General features: G+C 43.8%; 1 protein-coding gene and 1 long non-coding RNA gene across 3 annotated transcripts in view; one reads left to right on the top strand and one right to left on the bottom strand.

The window, feature by feature from the left end:
• The first annotated feature begins 1,685 nt into the window (after positions 1 to 1,685).
• LOC135916090 (uncharacterized) lies at positions 1,686 to 9,696 on the top strand. Its single transcript, XR_010568847.2, has 3 exons — positions 1,686 to 1,765; positions 3,850 to 3,923; positions 9,117 to 9,696. It is a non-coding gene; the product is annotated as an uncharacterized lncRNA (long non-coding RNA).
• LOC135916089 (uncharacterized) overlaps positions 5,209 to 20,479 on the bottom strand; it is an 81,519-nt gene continuing 66,248 nt past the window's right edge. For both annotated transcript variants that reach the window (XM_065449320.1, XM_065449321.1), the window contains one exon: positions 5,209 to 5,496. In XM_065449320.1, the coding sequence (XP_065305392.1) occupies positions 5,482 to 5,496 (15 nt within the window). In that variant the 3' untranslated portion in view covers positions 5,209 to 5,481. The remainder of the gene's footprint in view (positions 5,497 to 20,479) is intronic.

Below are 20,479 nucleotides of genomic sequence, written 5' to 3'. Positions count from 1 at the left end.
TAGCACAACACTGACATTTTGCACCAAAAACACGGAAAGACATCTTCATTTACCTGACATTGTCGTGTACCTACAGGAAGCAGGATGTTTCGCACCATTTATTCCCCACTGCGGCCGCAAAGATCAAACATTGTTGGATGCTAAGCTACCGTGTCAAGTCGCCGGCATATTCGGGATCGAAACCTAATTATTTGCTGCCTGCGCAAAGGAAAATCGCCAGATTGTGTGGGGACATATTGGTCAGTAGTAGCTCGTAGATGCACCAAGTTACAACATCCGTCACGGAAGAGCGTTCTGCAATACATTATGCTAACCATGATGTGCTGTGGACTCCTGTCCGCTGTCGTGCCGTCTGCGAAACAATATGTTGACTGAGCAATGTGGACAATATGCCATATTTAGCAGTGAAACACGCGTAGCCGTCTACTGGCTTGCTTAGGACTGATAATTGAACGCTGTCCCATCGACGTCGGCGTTGGAACGTATACCTCATGCAGTGATACACAACATATATCCAGAATTAGGAAAAGCTTACCAAGAGGTGCGCCCTGGCTAGTGCCCAGTTTCACTGTTTTCACAATTGTCGTATTTCACTTATGTTTCGCTAGATACTATCCTGAAAGCACGATACTTCCTACAAGAGGGTATTCCGCTGCTGGCTCGATTTTTATTAGTTGTAGGTGTGTTAGAATGTGCAAAACTGTCGAATACTAAACTGAGCATTGCTCCATTCGATTCGGTCCTGGAAAAAAATGCTCAATATCTGTAGTTGCGTTAATATTTCCATTAGTTCTCAAGTAATTCACAATGCCAGCTACGCAAGATGAAAATTAATACTTAACCGACACCTAAAAATTGCCCCCATGTCGCGGCTGATGTAAACAATGGGGAACTGCGTTGTACGCGCTTTGTCGGTATAGAAACCGATCTTTGTTTAGCTAAACCAAAACAATACGCGTCCAAATGAAGCTCAGATACGACAATTGACATGAGGTATTGTTGGGTAATATTTACTGATGTTGAAAGTGTGTTGTCTGGAGAATAAATTTTCATACAGTTGACTGACCCAATATTTCATAACATTGTGGCAACATGCGCAGCAAGAGTGAAATAGCGCTGTCTTCCCGGAATACATAATCGCAAACGTGTTTCGCGCGCACTTCACGATGACGGTGTTAGATGGCGCACCATGCTCGGAGGGAAGTGCTAGAGAGGTAACCGTGCTGCGTACAGGCCTCATGCATAACAAGTCAGCAGCAATTCCAGTGTTACTCCCCTGTTTCAATGCTAAACGTGTTATAGTCAACATTGGTCATGAGGTGGGTTCTTCATGAAATAATTTATCCACACTAATTTCGCGTTCTGTCTACAACTGTAAACATTCAAATATCTTGAATTTGCTTAGCCATAGTTGCCCATTCTTTGTAGATTGACTTGTTTCCTTTTTTAAGGCGTAAGCCTTTAGTGCCTTAAGAGTGGCTTAGCACTGTCCGCGTTGGACACAATAAAGCCGTGATCAATCACAGCTGGTGGCAGCTGTCACAGCACTTGATGGATGACCCTAGGTGAGCAATGGGTAATTAATCAAAGTTGGCAGGTGGCCTCAGGTGAACAATGGGTGATCCTTCAAAGTTGACAGGGGGTTCTCAGTGAACAATGGGTGATCTACGAAAGTTTACAGGTGGCTCTAGATTCAAAATTCGTGAGCGAGGCAGTAGTTGTATAGCGGATAAAAGGAAAACCAAGAAATATGAAAAATAACCGAGTGAGTTGACTCTCTCCGAAGAGCGCAAAGGGTTCGCATCCCACCGACCATGCATGAAAAAAAAAAGCTGAAGTAGAAGGTATAAAATAAATAAAAATAATAAATAAAACAGAAAAATATAGCCGAGTCAGTTGGATGTCTCCGAAGAGCGCGTGCCCTGCATCCCATACTCGCGGCCACGGCGGATTCCGTTCGCAGAACAGTTCAGACAACAGCAACATAGGCAGTCATAGATAATTTTCGCCAATCGCAGTTTAGCTCAGCAAAGTGCCCATATATTTTTTTTAAGATATCAGCATCACCATTTGCTGTTCTAGCATGCAGTCGTTAAGGTGTTGCTATAGGCACACTATTCAATCCTAAAATCACTTGGCTTAGACGTTACGGTTTGCGTATATATTTTAAAGCGAATATGTATTGTCGAAAATTTGCCACTTTGACGTCGTATGTACGCCAGCCCAGACAATGAGCACTTCAACGACAGCCAAAATAGATTGTCTACAGGTTGGCCAATTACAGAGTACCCCGCCTCATCGTGATCAGGTGGACATGAGCGAAACCTCGAAGACATACTTTAGCACGAATACACACATTTTGTGCGCGATAGCTGTGCTTCAGCCTGACTTATCGTACGACTTAGGTAAAGGATTTTGTCTATCAAGTGCCTCGTGGTGCAGCTTCAGTATTTCACAAGCGCACCACGTATATTGAATAAACCGCGGAGTCAAGGTACTCAGCAACAACAACAACAACAAAAAGAAAAACTAAAACAAAACAGCATTGACAGCTATAAAATAATACTCAGAATGGTCCTAATTAAACGATGCTAATGAATTACGAATTCATTCTTATTTGAGTCATTATTTATTATTCGTTCTTTTTACGCATGGTCTTTGGGAGGCTTCAAAATCAGCAATCGGTTGAAAAAGATTTGGCTTTCCTCAGAGCGTATGAAGCAAGAACTGCATTAACGAGTAACCACACAAGTATTTTAGGGTTTTTGTTTTTTCAGATTCAGTTACCTGCTGCCAGTGCGTTCCTGAACACCCAGCAGCGCTGCTGTCCACATAATGATAATTCGTTTGAACTCTATTCTTTGTCGTCAGACGTCCTTCCTTGCTCGGTGTTCAATAGTCACCGCACTACCTTCGGAAACAAAAGGCCGAGTCATGTGACAGCTGTCAAACTGTATTGTGCTTAACATTTTCTTGAATTCACTTTCATTCTTTGAGCATGTTTAAAATTAGTAGAAACACTGTGTGCTTTATTTTATACTGTAGAGAATATATTAGGAAGATAATGTCATGTCGAGGCCAATTATTATGACAGGCTACCATGGTAGGCGGACACTAAAAGAAAGAAAATTTTATACACTCATTTTGATAAATAAACAGAATAGAATAAATAATTATCATACTAACATTTCAGAAACCTTTATTGCAAAACTTAAGGCGAGGAGTAAGGTCATGTCTCCTGAGCAGAAATCTAACAATTAGGAAAGCTTTCATAATATGTGACCAAAACATAGCTTTCCAATCATCCAGATGATAGAGTTATTAGGTTTCCAAAAGCGTACCTCTAACAGTTCCAGACGATCATAAAACTAGAAGGGCGAAACATCTTTTTTTAAATTTATTTTTTGGACAGACTTAGAAACTGGTTTTACAATTTGGGCTGTGCATAGATATTGCATGTACTCTTACAAATAAAATATACCCCCTAGGGATTGTAATTAAAACACGATTTGTATATTTAGTAATTAGGGAATTATTTATGAAACCTTTCGTGCTTCTGATGGCACCTAACAGTGCAGCCCACGCGTAAACAATTGCAGCTGTATGATAAGAGAGGTTCGATAAAGATTATTTTTTCGTCGAAAGGCCCCTGGTGCATTGGTTCACCAAACGCACTCTTCTATGCTGCCCAAAAATATTTCAGAAATAAGTTTTAAATGGATTTCTCTTCTGTGCACTCCGAATTGTATGACGATGGGGAAGCATGAGCTCAATTCAAAAAGTGTGCGTTCTTTCAATGAGAAGTTGAAGTACTTTTCACCAAAGTTTCCATGCCTTCTCTTCCCTTAGGGATAACTTCTAGTACACGTTCCCAGTCACCTGTACTTCCAAATTACAGAAACATGGTAGAAGCCTCAAAAACGGTGCGTGACCCTTCATATTTACCTTGGTAATGATGCAATGTGTTTTTTCCCGCTTATTTTGTGTAATGTTGTACGTTTATTTCATATGTTGACTACTAGGAAGCGTCCAAAAAATTTTGTAAGATGGCATCTTCTACGTTCTGTTGGCATAACGTCAACACTTGAGCTTTATTAGATCGAAATGTTCGGTTATTGTAAAATCTCCTATTAGCTTTGCTGCGAAGGCTATTCATGTGAATAAAAGTTTTCATGTATACATGGAGAAAATATACAGGTACAGCTCCAGAACCCGCATTTCAGTTACTCTAGGAGCAATTATTCCTTCGAGAACGGCGTCTACGTTGGCACTGCAAATTACTTACAGCGAGAAAATATTGCTGCAGTTAAAGCGCATAAGAAAAACGTGTGTGCAGAGTTTGGTAGTTTTTATACTTGTTCAGGTCAATCATCAATTAGGTGTCATTTTAACGCTTGCTTAGCGAATATGAAACACCTCTTGCACTCTCTACATCTTCTGCTTGATTGCTTTATCCAAGCGATTTTGGCAGATATGATGGGTTTACATTATGAGAAACCATTTTGTGCCAGATTTTCTTACATTTCAAGGCAGGTTAATCAAGTAGATACATCTATTTACTGAATGAAACCAATAATATGTACAATCCATTCCGGGACAATCTTCAGCTGAATAGCTAAGGCAGTAAAAGTATTCTGCCTGCGATTCCGAATATTCAGGGAACCGAAGCACTAGGATCAATATTTATAGGCTAGTTCTGAAGAAAGAATAATGCTGCTCTCACGGAATTTGCAAATATTTATCGGCAAATAGGAATTGTCCTTTCCTTTTTATATTTACACGTAGACGTGCTTACCTTTTGCGGCTCTGCGCTTTTCATCGTCTAAGGCATGTTATCACTCAGCGCGGGACATGCCCGCATGTATCGGAAGCTTATTGACAGTTATTGTTAGTTCTGTTGTCCCCGAAGTTTGTGTATGCTTATTGCATGTACGATGCGAATTGTGTAGCGCTTTCGGGAAGCCACGCGGACACCAGCGATTACTCGGGAACCTTCGATGAGTCGTGTATAAAACCGACGCGCTTGACTAGCAGATCGAATTTTCGACGATCGCCACTTGGGTTCGCCGCCATCACCATTCTTCGAGTGTAGGCTTTTTTCTTGAGGGCAAAAGTTCACCCAATAAAAAATTGGTATGGCCACTTACAGTTTGGTTGCTGTGTTCGACACAATCACTACCACGTGACAATATTTTTTCACAAGGAAAGTAAGTTGGAAGAAAAAAAAATGCTCACTTTATTTGACTCTTATTGGATTTGTGGTTGGATGCAATGAATCATCAGATGGAGTTTTCAAATGATTTAGGATTCGTCCTCGCGCTTTTCACAATCATGCTGCATACCATTATCACTCATTGAGGTAAACAAGTACTTCGGATGGTGGAGTGGGTGACGGGGCTTTATAAATAAGAACCTGAAGGAAACAAGCCTGAATAATATTTGAGCAGTATCCGTTTACTCCTGCGACGGCATCAGTTAGGTCTACTTGCCAGATTCCTGAAAGAGTACAAAAAGATGTAAAATATTAGATAAAATTTAGCGTCCAATTAACGTGTAATTATTAGAAATAAACAGAATGATATTAGGCATATTCACTTGTCAGAATAAAATCCTTTGCTGTGTAGCCTACGTACTTATGTACGTCGCAACTTTGTAAGGTTTGTGAATAATTATGAAATAAACAATAAACACCACAAAACAGGGTAATGGAGATAAACCTGTTGAAAATATACACTTCGCTTAACTTCCACAGAGCACACTGTAGTGCACTGTGGCACTGCGATGTGCCACAGAGCAAGCACGTAAGTAACCGATGTACATAAGTACAGAAGTAATCTATTAATTTTGAAGCTTGATCTTGTAACGTGTGTAAGGAAGCATAAAACAAAAAAAACAGTAAGTACCTCAAAGAAGGGTCCAGGAGTGAGGGAGAGACGCTGAAAATATACAATTAGCCCAACTGCCACATATCACATCGTACTTAGATTATTGGTTTCGAGTTACCAAATGTATGCATGGCTGGTTGGACTGGTTTCAGAATAATCTAGTCCATATCAATGCGTCCAAGACTCAACTAATCTGTTTCCACAACCCTGTCACGCAAGTCACCCTATTGTCCCCATTATATTTGCACACATCACATTGCACTCCCTGTTCGTGTGCCCCTGTGCAATACGCTTGTTCAATTAAATACTTTGGTGGCTTTTTTGACAGTGATTTATCCTGGAAGTGTCCTTTCGCATATATTTGTCAGAAACTTGGCGCAGTTTCTAGTGTTTTGTATAATATAAAATTTTACATGCCATTGTCTGTCCGAAAGCTTGTAGTACATGCCTTATGCTACATTGTAATCCGGTATGGGATATCTACATATGGTCATGGCGCTCAACATTTGGTAAACCGGGTCAACTCCATCCTTCGTGGCATTCTGAAGCATGTTGCTTATGATGTCTCCCCCAAATCTTATGTGTTAAAAACTTTGTCTTTACCTGATATCAATTCTTCGCTGATAGAAACTGTTATCCTAAAGCATTTTTAGATAAGCAAGTATTAAATTCCTTATGTACCTGTTCGTTTCCTGAGACCAAAGAATCCTTACGTTACATACCGCTGTAAGACGAGATATGGTCGAAGACTCCGTAACTATTAGGTCCCAGCAATGTTTAATTTACTTCCTCAAAGCATACAAGATGTGAAAAAGAAGTATGGTCTTTGAAAGGCTCTTAGACAGATTAATGCGTGATGGGAAGCCTATCAAGTGTGCGGGGGGGGGGGGTTTCTCACTGTTGTGTAATAACGTGTTACTGATGGCTCTGTCGCTGTCTGCCGGGCACTGACGTTCAAGCCCAGTGCGGCTTTGGCAGGCCCAATTCTTCCACTGTATGATTATCAAGTAATCAATAAATTATTATTATTATTATTATTATTATTATCTAGAAGCTGCGCACTCACGTTTCATAGGAAAAATAAATTATTTTATGTAATTATAGTTAGCTAGGTTGTACTAAAGGGCGAAAAATAATTTTTAAAGACGCAAAAGAAAAGAAGAACTGACGGGACGACCGCACCCTTGCAACTGCTCCGCGTGAAAACCCGAATGTGTTTTAGACAATTTCATACGCAAATTCGATACATATTGCTCGCTTTGTTTCGTTAACCCCTGATCAATCCGCGGGTTGATTAGTGGATTTGGCGCAGCACAGGGCCGCGGGAGCAAATCTTGGCCGCGCCAGCAGTAGTTCGTTTGGGGCCGAATACGAAATCGCCGAAGTACTCTGCGTACTGTGCAAGTTAAAAGGAAGCTTTAGCTCCGGTGCTCCTATTTATACACACGTAAATGGAGAATTTGTCTTTCTCGGCAACTACAGCAGCAAATTTGACGAGGTTTGTTGCATTTAAAGGAGAAACATAAAATCTAGTGACTGTTGGTTTCGCTTCTTGATGTAAATCCTCAATGTTTTATTAAAAATGGCAAAAATTGAAAATTTTTCTAAAACGAAACTCTCAAGTTTACAGCTCTGTACCTAAGTAACCAAAATCATAATACAATTATATGAATTGCATCTAATAGTACACATAAAGCGGACACAATTGATTTGTCACACATCAATATAAAAACATTTAGTAATATGGAAATACAGTTTTTTGCTCAACCCTTGTAACCAAAGTAACAAGTTCACGTAAGATGCAAGATGACATATATAATTTGTCCGCCTTGAATAGTGTAATGGATGCTGTTGACAGAACCGCGATATCTGTTCTTGATGCAGAGCTATGAAATTGTAAACTTCGTGCTTCTAATTTTTTTCAAAAGGTGGAATATTTGAAAATCTTTTTAAAGAAAATTCGAGCTCTAAATCGGAATGCCGCCTTCAACCATCACTAGAATGTGACATTCTCTCAAATAAAGCAAATTTCATTAATATCGGTCCGGGGGTCATCTTAGAAAAAACGTTTTCGCGTTTTATATGTATTCGAATAGTCCGCGTCGGAATTGGGCCCGAGCTAAAGCTTCCTCTTAAGGAAAACCAGGTGGTCGAAATCGAGATTCAAAATGACATTGTGAGTTTCATTGTGAACCCCCGAATATATATTGTTAGTTGGCCTGTGAACTACCGTGATAGAGAGTAGCACTTCATAAAGAGTGCTAATATTCTTAAAAGCTACATTTACATTACCTCCTTTGTGATAAGTATGATTGCAGGAGTATGAATGCTGCTTTTATTGCTAATTTTGAAAAAAAGTTCATTGCGGTATTTGTGGTTCCTACGTGCGTTAAAACTACTACATTCGATGATGATTTAAATCACCCTCGGAAAGAACAGGGTATATAGGCATGTGCCTGCTCTTTTTATGCTAATTATTATATTAAATATTCTGCATCGCAATCTTACACCTAGGATTCTAATCAGTCAATGCTATTCACACAAACCACCACAAGGAAGTATGCATAAATTAGTTTTCGTGGCACACGCCGCAAAGCACGAGATCGCGAGATCAAATCACGGCTGCGGCGGCCACATTTCCACGGAAGCGAAAAGCAAAAATGCCCATCTGCCGTGCATTGAGGGCCCATTAAAAATCCCGTGGCGCTTGCCTCCTAGTGAAATCGTGGTTCCAGCACGTAAGACCCCAGAGTTCTATTCAGTTGAGCTTTCATTACTTAAAACGCAATCGCTAACAATCTATTACTCAGTTACACAGCATACACTGTTTGTCACTATATTTTGACCTTAATGCGAGGGATTCCTGCAGGCTTACTACAGTATTGTTGTTTGATGAGTCAGAGTTTCTTAAATGATATCATTGACCAGTTGATCGCATGTTGCATTATTCTATTTGCATCTTGTATTTACGGAAACAAACCTGGAGGAGTGGAGCCTGCTTTGCGGGTACTGAAGTGGGTGAGATGCTTGAATGTTCAATTCTGTTAGGCCACTTGTTCTTGAAAGAGAATTTTCTCTAAAGCTTTCAATCCATTAAATGAGCACGTACTGCCACATGCGGTATGAGCACGCGTAGAGAAAGACGAAGCTCTCCCATACTGCAGAATAGAAGATGGCCATGTTTAATGGATTTTCAAGTTGCCTAAAAAATGCCCTGCCCTGTTTTTCCAGGTCCCACCCTTTCTGCATCTATACGCTGAATTAGGTCCTGGGTAATTCTTTGGGACACCGGTTAACACGCCGAACATCCAGCCTAGGACGATGTCCATGCGTCAAAATACCCGTTCACCGAGCCACCAACCGCCTAGTAATGCTGAACCCAGAATTCAACTGTCTACCAGCTGTCTACGTCTACGCAACCTACGTGGCGGTCCCGTGTCGCTTTCCTTCGTGCGTTGTTTTATTTTGTGCCTCCGTTGTAATCATGAATAACCACCCAGTTGAAAAACACAACAGGAAATTTTACCAGTCTGTTGTATTTTGGGACGTTGTTTCTGTAGTTCTGTTGTCTGTAGTTCTGTTGCCTGTAGTTCTGTTGCCTGTAGTTCTGTTGCCTGTAGTTCTGTTGCCTGTAGTTCTGTTGTCTGTAGTGTGACGTCCTGTAGTAGAAAGTTCTGTAGTTCTTGATGAATATTTAATTAAAAATTGACAGAGACGTCCGTAAGATTATGTAAATTTGTTAGCAAAAAAAAACATAAAAGTAAAAAAAAATTTAAAAAAAAACGTCCTTGCCTAGGATTCGAACATGCGACCTCTCGATTCCTAGCCCGGCATCTAATCACTGCGCCACCCCTGATTTTTTTTTTCTTTATTGCCTGATTTTCGGTACATAACTATTTACAAGAGGAAAAAACAATCACCGTAACAAAAAAAAAGTACAACATACATCTGGTGTTGTGCACATATCCAACCAGTATCGTACTGGCTGAGTATAATCAAAATTCACGCAAATTAACCAACGGCTCTACTCTTGGGAGCCACTCCGGTGGTTCCCCTGCCGCTTTATGGATGGCGACAAACCAGTGCATGTTTTCTCTGAAATACATACGTGCAGGCTGCGCATCTTTATCGACATGGTATCCTGCCATTCTCGCGCGCCAAATACAATGGAGGCCCAAGAGCATAATTAAATCAAAAGGCACCCCATTCTCATTGTCTATGCTTAAGTAGCGGATGCCATACGGGTCCAATGGAAATTCTTTCTTTAGTGTCCTCTGCAAAACATCCCAGAAGAACACGCCTTCCCAACAGTTTAAGAAAACATGATCTATTGTCTCTGGCTGCTTGCAGATTAAACAGTGCGTTCCCCACGGTAAATATACCCCTTTTCTCTCCAAAAACTTCTTAACTGGTAACGTTCCCGTGTGTAATTTGAAAAAGAAGGTTTTGGTTCCAGGCGGGACCTGCATTTTCTTTACTCGCTTTAAAACATCGCTGCTTGGGCCTCCACCGTACAAGGACCTGTACAATGGTACCGGGAAAAGAACGTCGCACAAAGCACAATACAGTTTCTTTTTGTTCACACCGGACAGGTAATCATTCGAGAAGCGCACTGAAAGAAATCGGACACTCGATACAACTTCTTTGTAGAACCCTCTAATCCCACCCGAAAACTCTTCGGTTGAAACCACATACTCTGGCAGCCGTCTACTCAGCCTCATTTGACATACCGTGCGCAAGAAAGGGTCGGTTGCGTCCCTAAAGAACAAAAACCGGTTTACCAACTGCCGTAGAAAGAGATGGCCCAATCCCAGCCCCCCGTCTTTTACCCGGCGGAACAAGTTGGTCCGGCTGCAGCGCTCCCATTCCGACGCCCAGACAAAGACTGCGAAAATCCTGTGTAGCTTCTGAACATTTGACCGTGAACAGTGCAATACTTGCATTACGTACCAAAGCTTGCTGATAAAGAAAAGGTTACAAACAGTGGCTCTGGCAAAAATAGAGAGGTTAGTGCCTTTCCATTTCTCAGCTCTCTCCCGTGTGTCTTTGACCTGCCCTTTCCAGTACTGCTCACTATCGCGATAGGCATCTAGCGGGACGCCCAAGTACTTGCCTGGGGTCGTCACCCAATGCACGTTGGCAAAATGATCTGGCTTCGTTGGCCACGATCCATGCCAGAGCCCGAGGCACTTCGACCAGTTAACTCCACTACCAGTGACGTAGCTAAATTTACGGACACATTTGACAGCCTCAATTATGCTCCGCTGATCCTCCGCAAAAACAGCGACATCATCTGCATAAGCCAACAGCTTCACTTCAACTGCTTGGAGCCTAAATCCTGTAATTCTATTGTTTTCAATCAATCTCATGCACAGGGTTTCAATATAGATACAAAACAACAGAGGGCTGAGGGGGCAGCCCTGACGCACAGAACGTCGCAGGTTGATGGGAGCCCCCAAACTCTTATTCACGATCAATCTGGTCGTGCAGTTACGGTACGCCAGGGCGACCCCCTCGCAGATTACAGTTCCGAGATTGGCATGGTCTAAGACGGCAAACAAGATTTCATGAGCCACGCAATCAAAGGCCTTCTCGAGGTCAATCTGTAAAATGGCAGTCCGACCATTACTATCATCACAGCACTCAAGGACACTGCGAGCTTTGTGAATATTGGTAACAATAGTCCGACCTTTAATCCCACATGTCTGGTGAGGCCCGACAATGTCCTGTATCACTGACTGCAATCTACGAGCCAATATCTTCATAAAGATTTTATACTCGATATTGGTGAGTGCTATGGGACGGTACGACGTAACTGATCTTAATTTCGCTGCATCATCAGTTTTAGGAATGAGTACGGTGTGGGACGACCCATAGGACGGAGGCAATGTTTTCAATTTGTAAGCCTCATTAAAGATTACATTCAAGACAGGGCTAATTTCGTGCTTGAATTCTTTATAAAACCCAGCGCTGAAGCCTTCTGGTCCAGGCGATTTTCCCAGGTTTAAGTTGTCTATGGCCTGTTCAACTTCGCTTTCTGTTATCGCTAGTTCCAATCTCTGTTTTCTTTCGTCGTCCAGTCTGGGTATAGCACGCAAAAACTCATTCCCAAATGTGGTAGCGTCTACATTGTGGTACGAGAATAGCGCCTGGTAATGCTCATGAAAAGCAGCTTTGATGTCGTCTAGGTCTGTTGATAAAGTCCCGCCCCATTCTATTCCGTAGATGTGATTCCTTTCAGCGCGTGCTTTTTCTAAGCCTAGCGCTCGTTTCGACGGCGCTTCGCCAGCAGCTGTGTCTTCAGCCCTTGCCCTCACCAGTGCTCCCCGATAGCGTTGCTCTTCAAGTTGCTCTAGCTGTTGTTTCACTCCTCTGATGTCTTCTATCCACTTGCCCGGTGCCTGAGATTCCTGCCTCAGCAGTTTATGAAGAAGTGCCTTTAACTCAATCTCTTTTTGTTTCTCCGCGTAACGAATACAGGTAGCCCTCTCTATTGCCTTTATTTTTAGGGTTTCCTTACTCAGCTCCCACTGTTGCCATACGTGAAGGTTTTTACTGGGGTCTATTTTCCTTATTTCTTCCCTTACTGCTCGGTTAAACGGTTCATCTTGAAGAAGCTTATTATTTAATTTCCACGTTTCCCATGAGAAAGCGTTACCTCGCGTTGGAATTCCTATGCAGCACTGAACTAAACAATGGTCAGAAAACGACACTGGAACTACTTGGTAACTGTTACATTCCGGAAGGATGTCAACAGACGCATAAATGCGGTCGAGCCGTGCGTGACTAGAGCCCTCAAACCGCGTGTACTTCACAGCACGCGCTCCTTCGAGGCACTCTGCCACATCCTCAAGGTCCCAGTTCTCTATGATTCGCGACAACACTTCTGTGCTTTTGTCTCTAAACCCACGAATGCTTGTTTTATCCCGCGCACTGAGGACACAGTTGAAACACTGCGCCACCCCTGACATGCTCTTCGAGTGTACGTTTTGGCCATTTGAATAGTACGACGTGCTGGTGCGCTGATGTTTACATTTGCATTTTGAGAGCCAAGATCCGCTATCACTCCACCGCATCAAGTGCCGCATCTCTAGAAGAGCAAGAGTGTTCGTACCATCGACAAGTACATCGTGCAGTGCTAGAACATCGATTTTGATGTACGATATCCATATTAAATAAGAAATTCGGAAATAGACAACGTTGACTTTTAGGGTTATTACTGCTAGTTTCGACAGTTGTCTCTCGTTCTTTACACTTTTGAGCGCGCATATAATTCGTGTGTTCAATGCAAAATAGCTACATAAACATTCGTGGATGAGAGTTCTTTCTGACAGCATACTGGCTTCTCACGGCAGCACTGTATCAGATTAATGAGACCCGAGCGAGACAGCTTTTCACGCAACTTTGTGGAACAACCGAAATCTTCTTTTCCGCTTCGCATAAGCTTGTGAAATATTCCTGGGAAATTAACTAATGTGTCACTGTAACAGCACATGTAAGTCCACAGGCCTGTGTGCCACATCTTACCAAAAAAAAAACGGATACGCAGCCATTCCCGCAGATGGTATGATTTTGATCAGCGGCCGATTTTGAGAAGGCCGGTAGGGCGTTGCTGGTGCCGCGTCGTCACGGCACAATTATAACTATTCGCCACGTCGACTTTAATACCGGTGTCGGTGCCATCGGTGTCAGCATTGCCGGCTTCAGAGAAGCGCGATTGAATACCGCGCAGGAGAAAGGTACAGTGTACACAACCGATGCAAAAACATACAATTTTAAAGGACCGCGACGGGAAGCGCTTCTGTTGTGACTACGGAACTCTTGGCCGTCGCGACCGAATGTTTCTGCTGCGACGTCAGAATTGGTGTCATAACGTCGGAGTCGCTGTCAGGATCTAAAGCTGTTGTTCCGACTTCATAACTCTTGTTGTCGCGACAGAATGCTTCTGTTGCGAAATCAGAATTTCTGTCGTAACGTCAGAAATGTCTCCCAATTAAGAAATGTCAACAACTTCTGTCGTACAACAGAATTTCTGTAGTTGCGACAGGAATTCCTTTTGTCTTTTTCAACCGGGCACTACAGAAGCTTGTCGCATCACACAATTTCAGTGCACTTCTGTTGTCATCATTGGGTATATGTTGCGGCGATAGGTTTCCGTTGTGGAACAGTTCTCTGTAGTACAACAGAAGTTTGTCCATTACTTCAGGAACACTTCTGTTATGACAACTGGGGGCCTGTTGCAATGATAGGTTTCTGTCGTACAACAACATTTTTCTCTAGTACAACAGAAGTTGGTCGCATTACATCAGGAACACTTCTGTTGTGACAATTGGGGGCCTGTTGCCACAATAGGTTTCTGTAGTATTTCAACAGCTCTCTGTAGCACTACAGAAGTTTTTCGGGTTACTTCAGGAGTATTTCTGTTGGGACAACAGGGTGCCTGTAGTGATGACAAATTTTTCTGTAGTACTACAAAAATCTGTTGTAGAGCTTCAGCTTTCTGTTGTAACAACAGACATACGACAGACTGTACTTCTGTAGTAGCAACAACAAATGTCTGTTGTACATCAGAAAAGTCTGTCGCTCCATCAGGAATCTGTAGTTACTACAGAAAAATCCTGTTGTACAACAGAAATTTCTGTAGTTGCGACAGGAATTCCTGTTGTCTTTTTCAACTGGGCAACTCGCCCACCAGCACGCGGTCATTGGCTACCAGAAAATCTGCCTTTTACCACAAGTGTCGAAGACGCTGCAAACTCACGCCTTGTACAGCTGATTCTTTGAATCCTCCATCTCCTGTGAGCTTTCACGGCAACGCTTATAAGGATACTCAATACTAGGGGCCCTATAACGTAAAACTATTCCAATATGTTTCTATTCCAATTTCCTGACGTCAAATTTGTGTAACCACCGACGCAAGCACCGGGCGGTCACCCATAGGGTTGCCTGAACAGACCAATCAAACGCTCTCCTCGTTCACAGCAGGTCCCTTTTGTTTGCTGGAAAAACGAATAAAACTGCCTACACTGAGCAGATTGTTGTATCTAATTGGCTGACAAGAGGCGAGGAGAACGCTCAAGTGGAGAGGGATTCATTAGGGCAGAGCCAGTGCACTGAAAACTGATAACCGGATGAAGAGGGTGGTGCCGGCGTCTGCGATTGGTCGGCTTTCCCTTACTTAGCTTGTGGTGGCTGGTCGAAAATCGCGGCGGCATGCAACGGAAGCTTAACATTGACGCTAAAATTGACCCTCCGCAAAGAAGAGTTGGCAGAATGAGGTAGGAAACGTGTCGAAAGTGCTTGAAAACATTACACGGTCACGCAAGAAGTTTTATTATGCGCAAATACACCCATCGTCTCCGGCAGGTGCGAGTAGCCAGCGTCTCAGCGATCGGCGGCAGCCATCTTTTATTCCGTTCGAAATGGGGCAGCCTGCGGCTATTCCGAAAAAAATTCAGTTTTGTTCGGCATATTAATGCTTCTCTATCGCGTGCACGTCACTTTGACGCGGTGAGTTCGCGCGGTTTTGTGACGTCGCGTGACAGGCAGGTGAAGTGGGGGGTGGTCGATAAAAGTTTTTGACCAATCGCGGAGGGCTGATAGCAGAATTGGAGTAGAAAAGTTTGGAAAAGTTTTACGTTATAGCGCCCTAGCTCGAGGAATACGAGGGCGTAGCCATATATAATCTGTGGGGCGCTGAAAAAAATCTATCCCACACGCATTTCTGTTTTCAAGACAGAGCCAGCACGTAGTTTGTAAATCGGGAGGCAAACTTTACCAGCTACGATATGTTCCTTCGCCAGTTACTCGATACATTTGGGAGTACAGAAAGGCGTGTGCGAGCACAGTTCCTCCCTAATAACGGATTCGAAGGCCGAACGAAACTGTCGTCATGATTGCCGATCACATGGCTCATCTTTTTCGTCGTGGAGACCCCTATATTACCGGGGCAATAAACTCAGCCGCTTCATGCGCAACGTAATGAAGCAGTTGTTACTGGTATTGCCTTGTACGGAACCCGCCGAATAGTGTCGATCAACTTATTAAGGAATCGGTAGCCTTAAAGCGCGTTACCTTTACGTTGCCGCCATTAGGATAGTCTAACCACCGGTAGGCCGACAAGCGCCGCAGCAGTGACGGTAACAGACGGGGGTTTCTTATGCCGGCTAATACGCGCAATTCTACAAGAATATATTAATGAGCTCATTGGTACGCCAAGCGAATGCACAGCTGCGTCAGTGGCTGAAGTTGTCTGGCAGAAATCAAAGCAGGCGTTTTCGTCTCCTGAGCCAAGTCCCACGAACTGGCAGCCTAATTACTCAAATGATGCCTTCCGATCGCCACCTGCAATGCAGAGGCCTCAGTATCCCCAGCAGTCAGAACCACCATCGCCATGGTACCGTGCAGAACAACTGACGCGACTACCCATTCGCAGGACCGATATCTGGAGCTCAGCCGTCTATAGGTCCTTGTGCTTCCACTCTGGAGAAGCGCGCCACATCCGCCGTCGTTGCGCTTATCGCTTCGAAGGGTACTAAGTATCTCAATTCGGGTGTTTTTTCATTCACTGCTTCTCATCGTGTTTTCGTTGGCGGCCAAGCGACATCGATGTGAAATATATAAGCGGGCGAGCTGATTCTCCCGGTTATCTTGTCCTACTACATAACGCGGTTCCACTGTTGTGGCCCATGGGAGTGCTCCCAGCCCACGCCTGTGAGACTGAAGGCCGCGGTGTCAGGTGGGGGGAGGGGAGGTTGCCACGCACAAATATCAGAAAATTCCCCATTAGCCTCGACCGAGCAACAGATACAGAAGGATGAGTTGACGACGGACGAAATGGTTAATGACCACGGCGTGGCAGTGCTGGTAGACACTGTCGCGAATTTTTCTAAAAGGAAGAAACTGGCGGACAGACTTCGAAAAGTGAAAATGGAGTGGACAGGGCCGCACATTAGAGGCGCCAGAAGCCAGATACTGACTCCGGCTGGAAAGTCTACTGCGAGGATAAACATTGGAGATTCGTCATTTGTCGCAAATTTGCTTATTCATATTGACTGATGCAAAGATATCTTCTTAGGTATGGCGTGAATTTCTTACACAAAAATGGCACCGTCATCAGCATATCAGAAGGTATATTAAAGGTTTCTGTATGCCAAAGTTCAGGGCTTAAACTAAAGTCCTTGCGAATCATAGACGTGAGGTTACAACCGTTATCTTCTCGTCTTGTTGCCGTCAGACGCGACACCCGGTGCAACGAAGAAGGCCTTCTCGAGCATTATTGCTTTCCCATGGTGTGCCATACCAAGAATTCTCGTCAAAGTAATGGAGGGGCAAACAGAACTGCTGGTCACAGACTTCAGCTAAGACGGGTATCATTGTAACAGGCGCAGCAGTTGCTTACCTCGACAAGACTCTGGATTTCCGCGAATGCTTTTCATTACACCAGAGAGAGCAAGACAATTCGGGATCGCTGCCTGTTCTTGACGTCAGCGCAATATTATCACCAGTGGAAAGGCAGTACCTTGTAGTCCTCCTGAACCATCTCCTAATTGCTTCTCGCCGACATCCAGGGTCAGTCCGTCGTCACTGACGAATCACCCGATTACCAGGGAGGAGACAGCGAGGCCAATCCCACAAAACCCATACCATGAAACACCAACACAACGCAAATGGATTCAAGAGATTCAGTCAAGAGTGCAAGTAAAACTTGATTGCTGTATCCTAAAGCTCGCACGGGCTCAGGACAGTTCAGTGACAGTTTTTACCGTAAAACCGTAAACATTCATCTGAAGTGATTTAGCTCAACCTCCACAGCGTTGAGCTGTTTTCACTAATGGTAAGGATGAGCGCAGAAAAATAGTTGAAAAGACTTGCACAAATTTGCTGAATATATATTCATGAATCCTGACGAATGCTCAACTTCAACTTCCCGTTATCCATATTGCTTAGTGGGCGAATAGCAAAGGTGAACGTTTTCGCATGAAAAACATCGCTAACGATATATATATTCTCAGCACATATATTCAAGTTCCATCTAGTTCGTTTTCCTTAGGTATGCATTGTCAAAAATAATGGCTGTAAACAAACGTACGAACAGCTGGAAAAGTATTCGCTTCTGCTCTTCAGTGAAATAATGTCGCCTTGGTTGACTGCTAGCGAAATGTAGTAATCACAACTCTGTTTTTATTTACATTGCCCAATACCGACATGCAAACGGCATGCTATAAATTTAAGACGCAACCTCATGATTGACGGTAGCAGTGTTACCATAGAGAAACGAATACAACAAGAGTGGACACTCCCATAGAGCCCAACGGCCCAATTGACTGTAGCGCACGAAGCCGTGAGCGTCAATACCTGAACCACACTTCGGGTTCGGTTTTGTGCATGCGCGTTTTGAACACTAGCCGGTACTTGTCGCCCTGGCTCCGTTGGTTTTGTTTATTTTGCTTCTACAGGTAAACAGTGGCTGGTTTTCGTGCAAAATCGTTTTATTGTGAAGTAAAATTGATTGCGAAGGATCTTGAGAAGCCCTCATCGAATATGTGCCACGTGCAATTTTATAAAGACGCAAGGCGCCTTGTTAAATGAGGACACTTTTATTTCATTCTTTATAAATGCTCGTTATGGGCATTTTGTGCATTCATCCAACGTTGTGGCACCAGGTGCGCAGCAGTAGTTTCCGTAGGAAGCACCTCCAGGCGACGTCAGCTGAAAAAGTTAAATTATGAGCAAGTATTATTTCGGTAACAAACATGCAAGAATAATGCGTATAGAGGAGCGTGCGAACGTGGTGAATGGCGGCATTACAAACAAAAACAGTTCGTATTTACACACATGGCGTACAAAATACCCGACTCATCTCAAACAATACCATGCATAGTCCAAACACATTCTAATTCCAAGCATTTCCCTCTTCCTGGGACTTATTTCCGGCACTTTAATAGCACGAATGCGCGGGCTACGGCGCGTTTACCGAATTGGCTACATCCGACGCGATAGTACCCTACGAAGACACAGAGGTGGCCAAAACACTATAGGCTCTTTTTCTTCTACTCGCACTCAAGACAAATGCGTTGGTGCCGCTCAGAAGACAGAAATTTTGAATTACTACAGTTCCTGGCGTTTGAGCTCCTTGGTTTATCTCTTGCGCGTTCTGCCGGCCGAAGGAACACACTCCCGTTTTATCACTCTAGACAGTCGCTCATCGCGTTTTTGACAAGCGTGAGTACCGAAAGAAGGCTAAAATTGTTGCGGGGACATAAATGTTGCCACAAACTTGTCGCAGTAAGATTCAGTACACGCCAAAGTAACTTTGTCACCGCAGCCGAACTGCTTTTCGCTGCGTCACGACAGGCGCGGGGAGCGGGCCTCATAAGCAACAAAAGAAGTACCGCAAACAATTTTCAACAATGTGGGGCGTCAGAGAAAGCGCCATGAACTTGTCTTGTCGGTGCATTAAAGTGCGAAACTGCGCACCACGGCCGAGCTGCTTTTCGCTAACGGCGTCACAGCGCCAGGCGCGCCCACTACGCTCGAAAGGTACTCCGAAATGTAATGAATTTAGTTACAATAATGTTGGCGGTCAGAGAAAGCGCCAAAACTTGTCGCAGCAAAATTCAGTACATGCGAAACTGGGTTACAACACCCTGCGCGACTACCGTGCCCAAAAACTACCGAAATGAGTAAAAATAATATTGCGGCTCATAGAAAGCGTCGCAAACATCTCCCAGTAAGATTCGTTCTTTCAAATTAACTGCGCCACCACGGCCACGCTATTTTCGATAACTGCGTCACAAGTCAAGCCTAGGTGCCGGACAATGCGCCTAATTGCTTGAAGTGCGTCGCAGAATGTCGAACAAAGTTTCTCACCTTGCCGTAGTCCAGTAGTGCCATGGTGCCATATCGAAGTTCCGAAGGAACGGAAGAATTCACCGGGAGGCCACCACAAACCAGGCTAAATTCCAAGATAGAAAAACAGGCAGACGGGTGTCCGAACAGGCCAACGCTCATATGCGCGGCCGATCTCTATCGCACCCGCCGTGGTTGGTCAGTGGCTATGGTGTAAGGCTGCTGAGCAAGAGGTCGCGGGATCGTATCCCGGCCACGGCGGCCGCATTTCGATGGGGGCGAAATGCGAAAACACCCCTGTACTTAGATTTATGTGCACGGTAAAGAACCCCAGGTGGTCGAAATTTCCGGAGCCCTCCACTACGGCGTGCCTCATAATCCGAAAGTGGTTTTGGCACGTAAAACACCATAATCTAATCGATCTCCATCGCTTCGGCGGTGTGTCTGACGAATGATGCAACCATCTGGCTCGTCACTCGCCGATTTGCCTGTCACTAGGCAATGGAATGAAGCCGCAAACTTTCATTTATTTATACGCAGATATCTTTACTTTTGCTGCGAAGAAATACAAAAAAAAACAATTTCTGTTAATCTCATTTCACTTTCTTTTTCGATGCTCGCGGCCGCAAACGGTCGGCGGTAATGCTATAGCGTGACGTATTTCCTCTGTCCGATTTTCGCCGAGTGTCCGCTCTTGTTATATTTCTTTTTCTATGGTGTTACTTTCTGAGCCACAACGGCCA

The sequence above is a fragment of the Dermacentor albipictus genome, chromosome 7 (assembly GCF_038994185.2).
Source record: "Dermacentor albipictus isolate Rhodes 1998 colony chromosome 7, USDA_Dalb.pri_finalv2, whole genome shotgun sequence".
Taxonomy (NCBI): domain Eukaryota; kingdom Metazoa; phylum Arthropoda; class Arachnida; order Ixodida; family Ixodidae; genus Dermacentor; species Dermacentor albipictus.
This window is presented reverse-complemented; position numbering and strand designations above follow the sequence as displayed.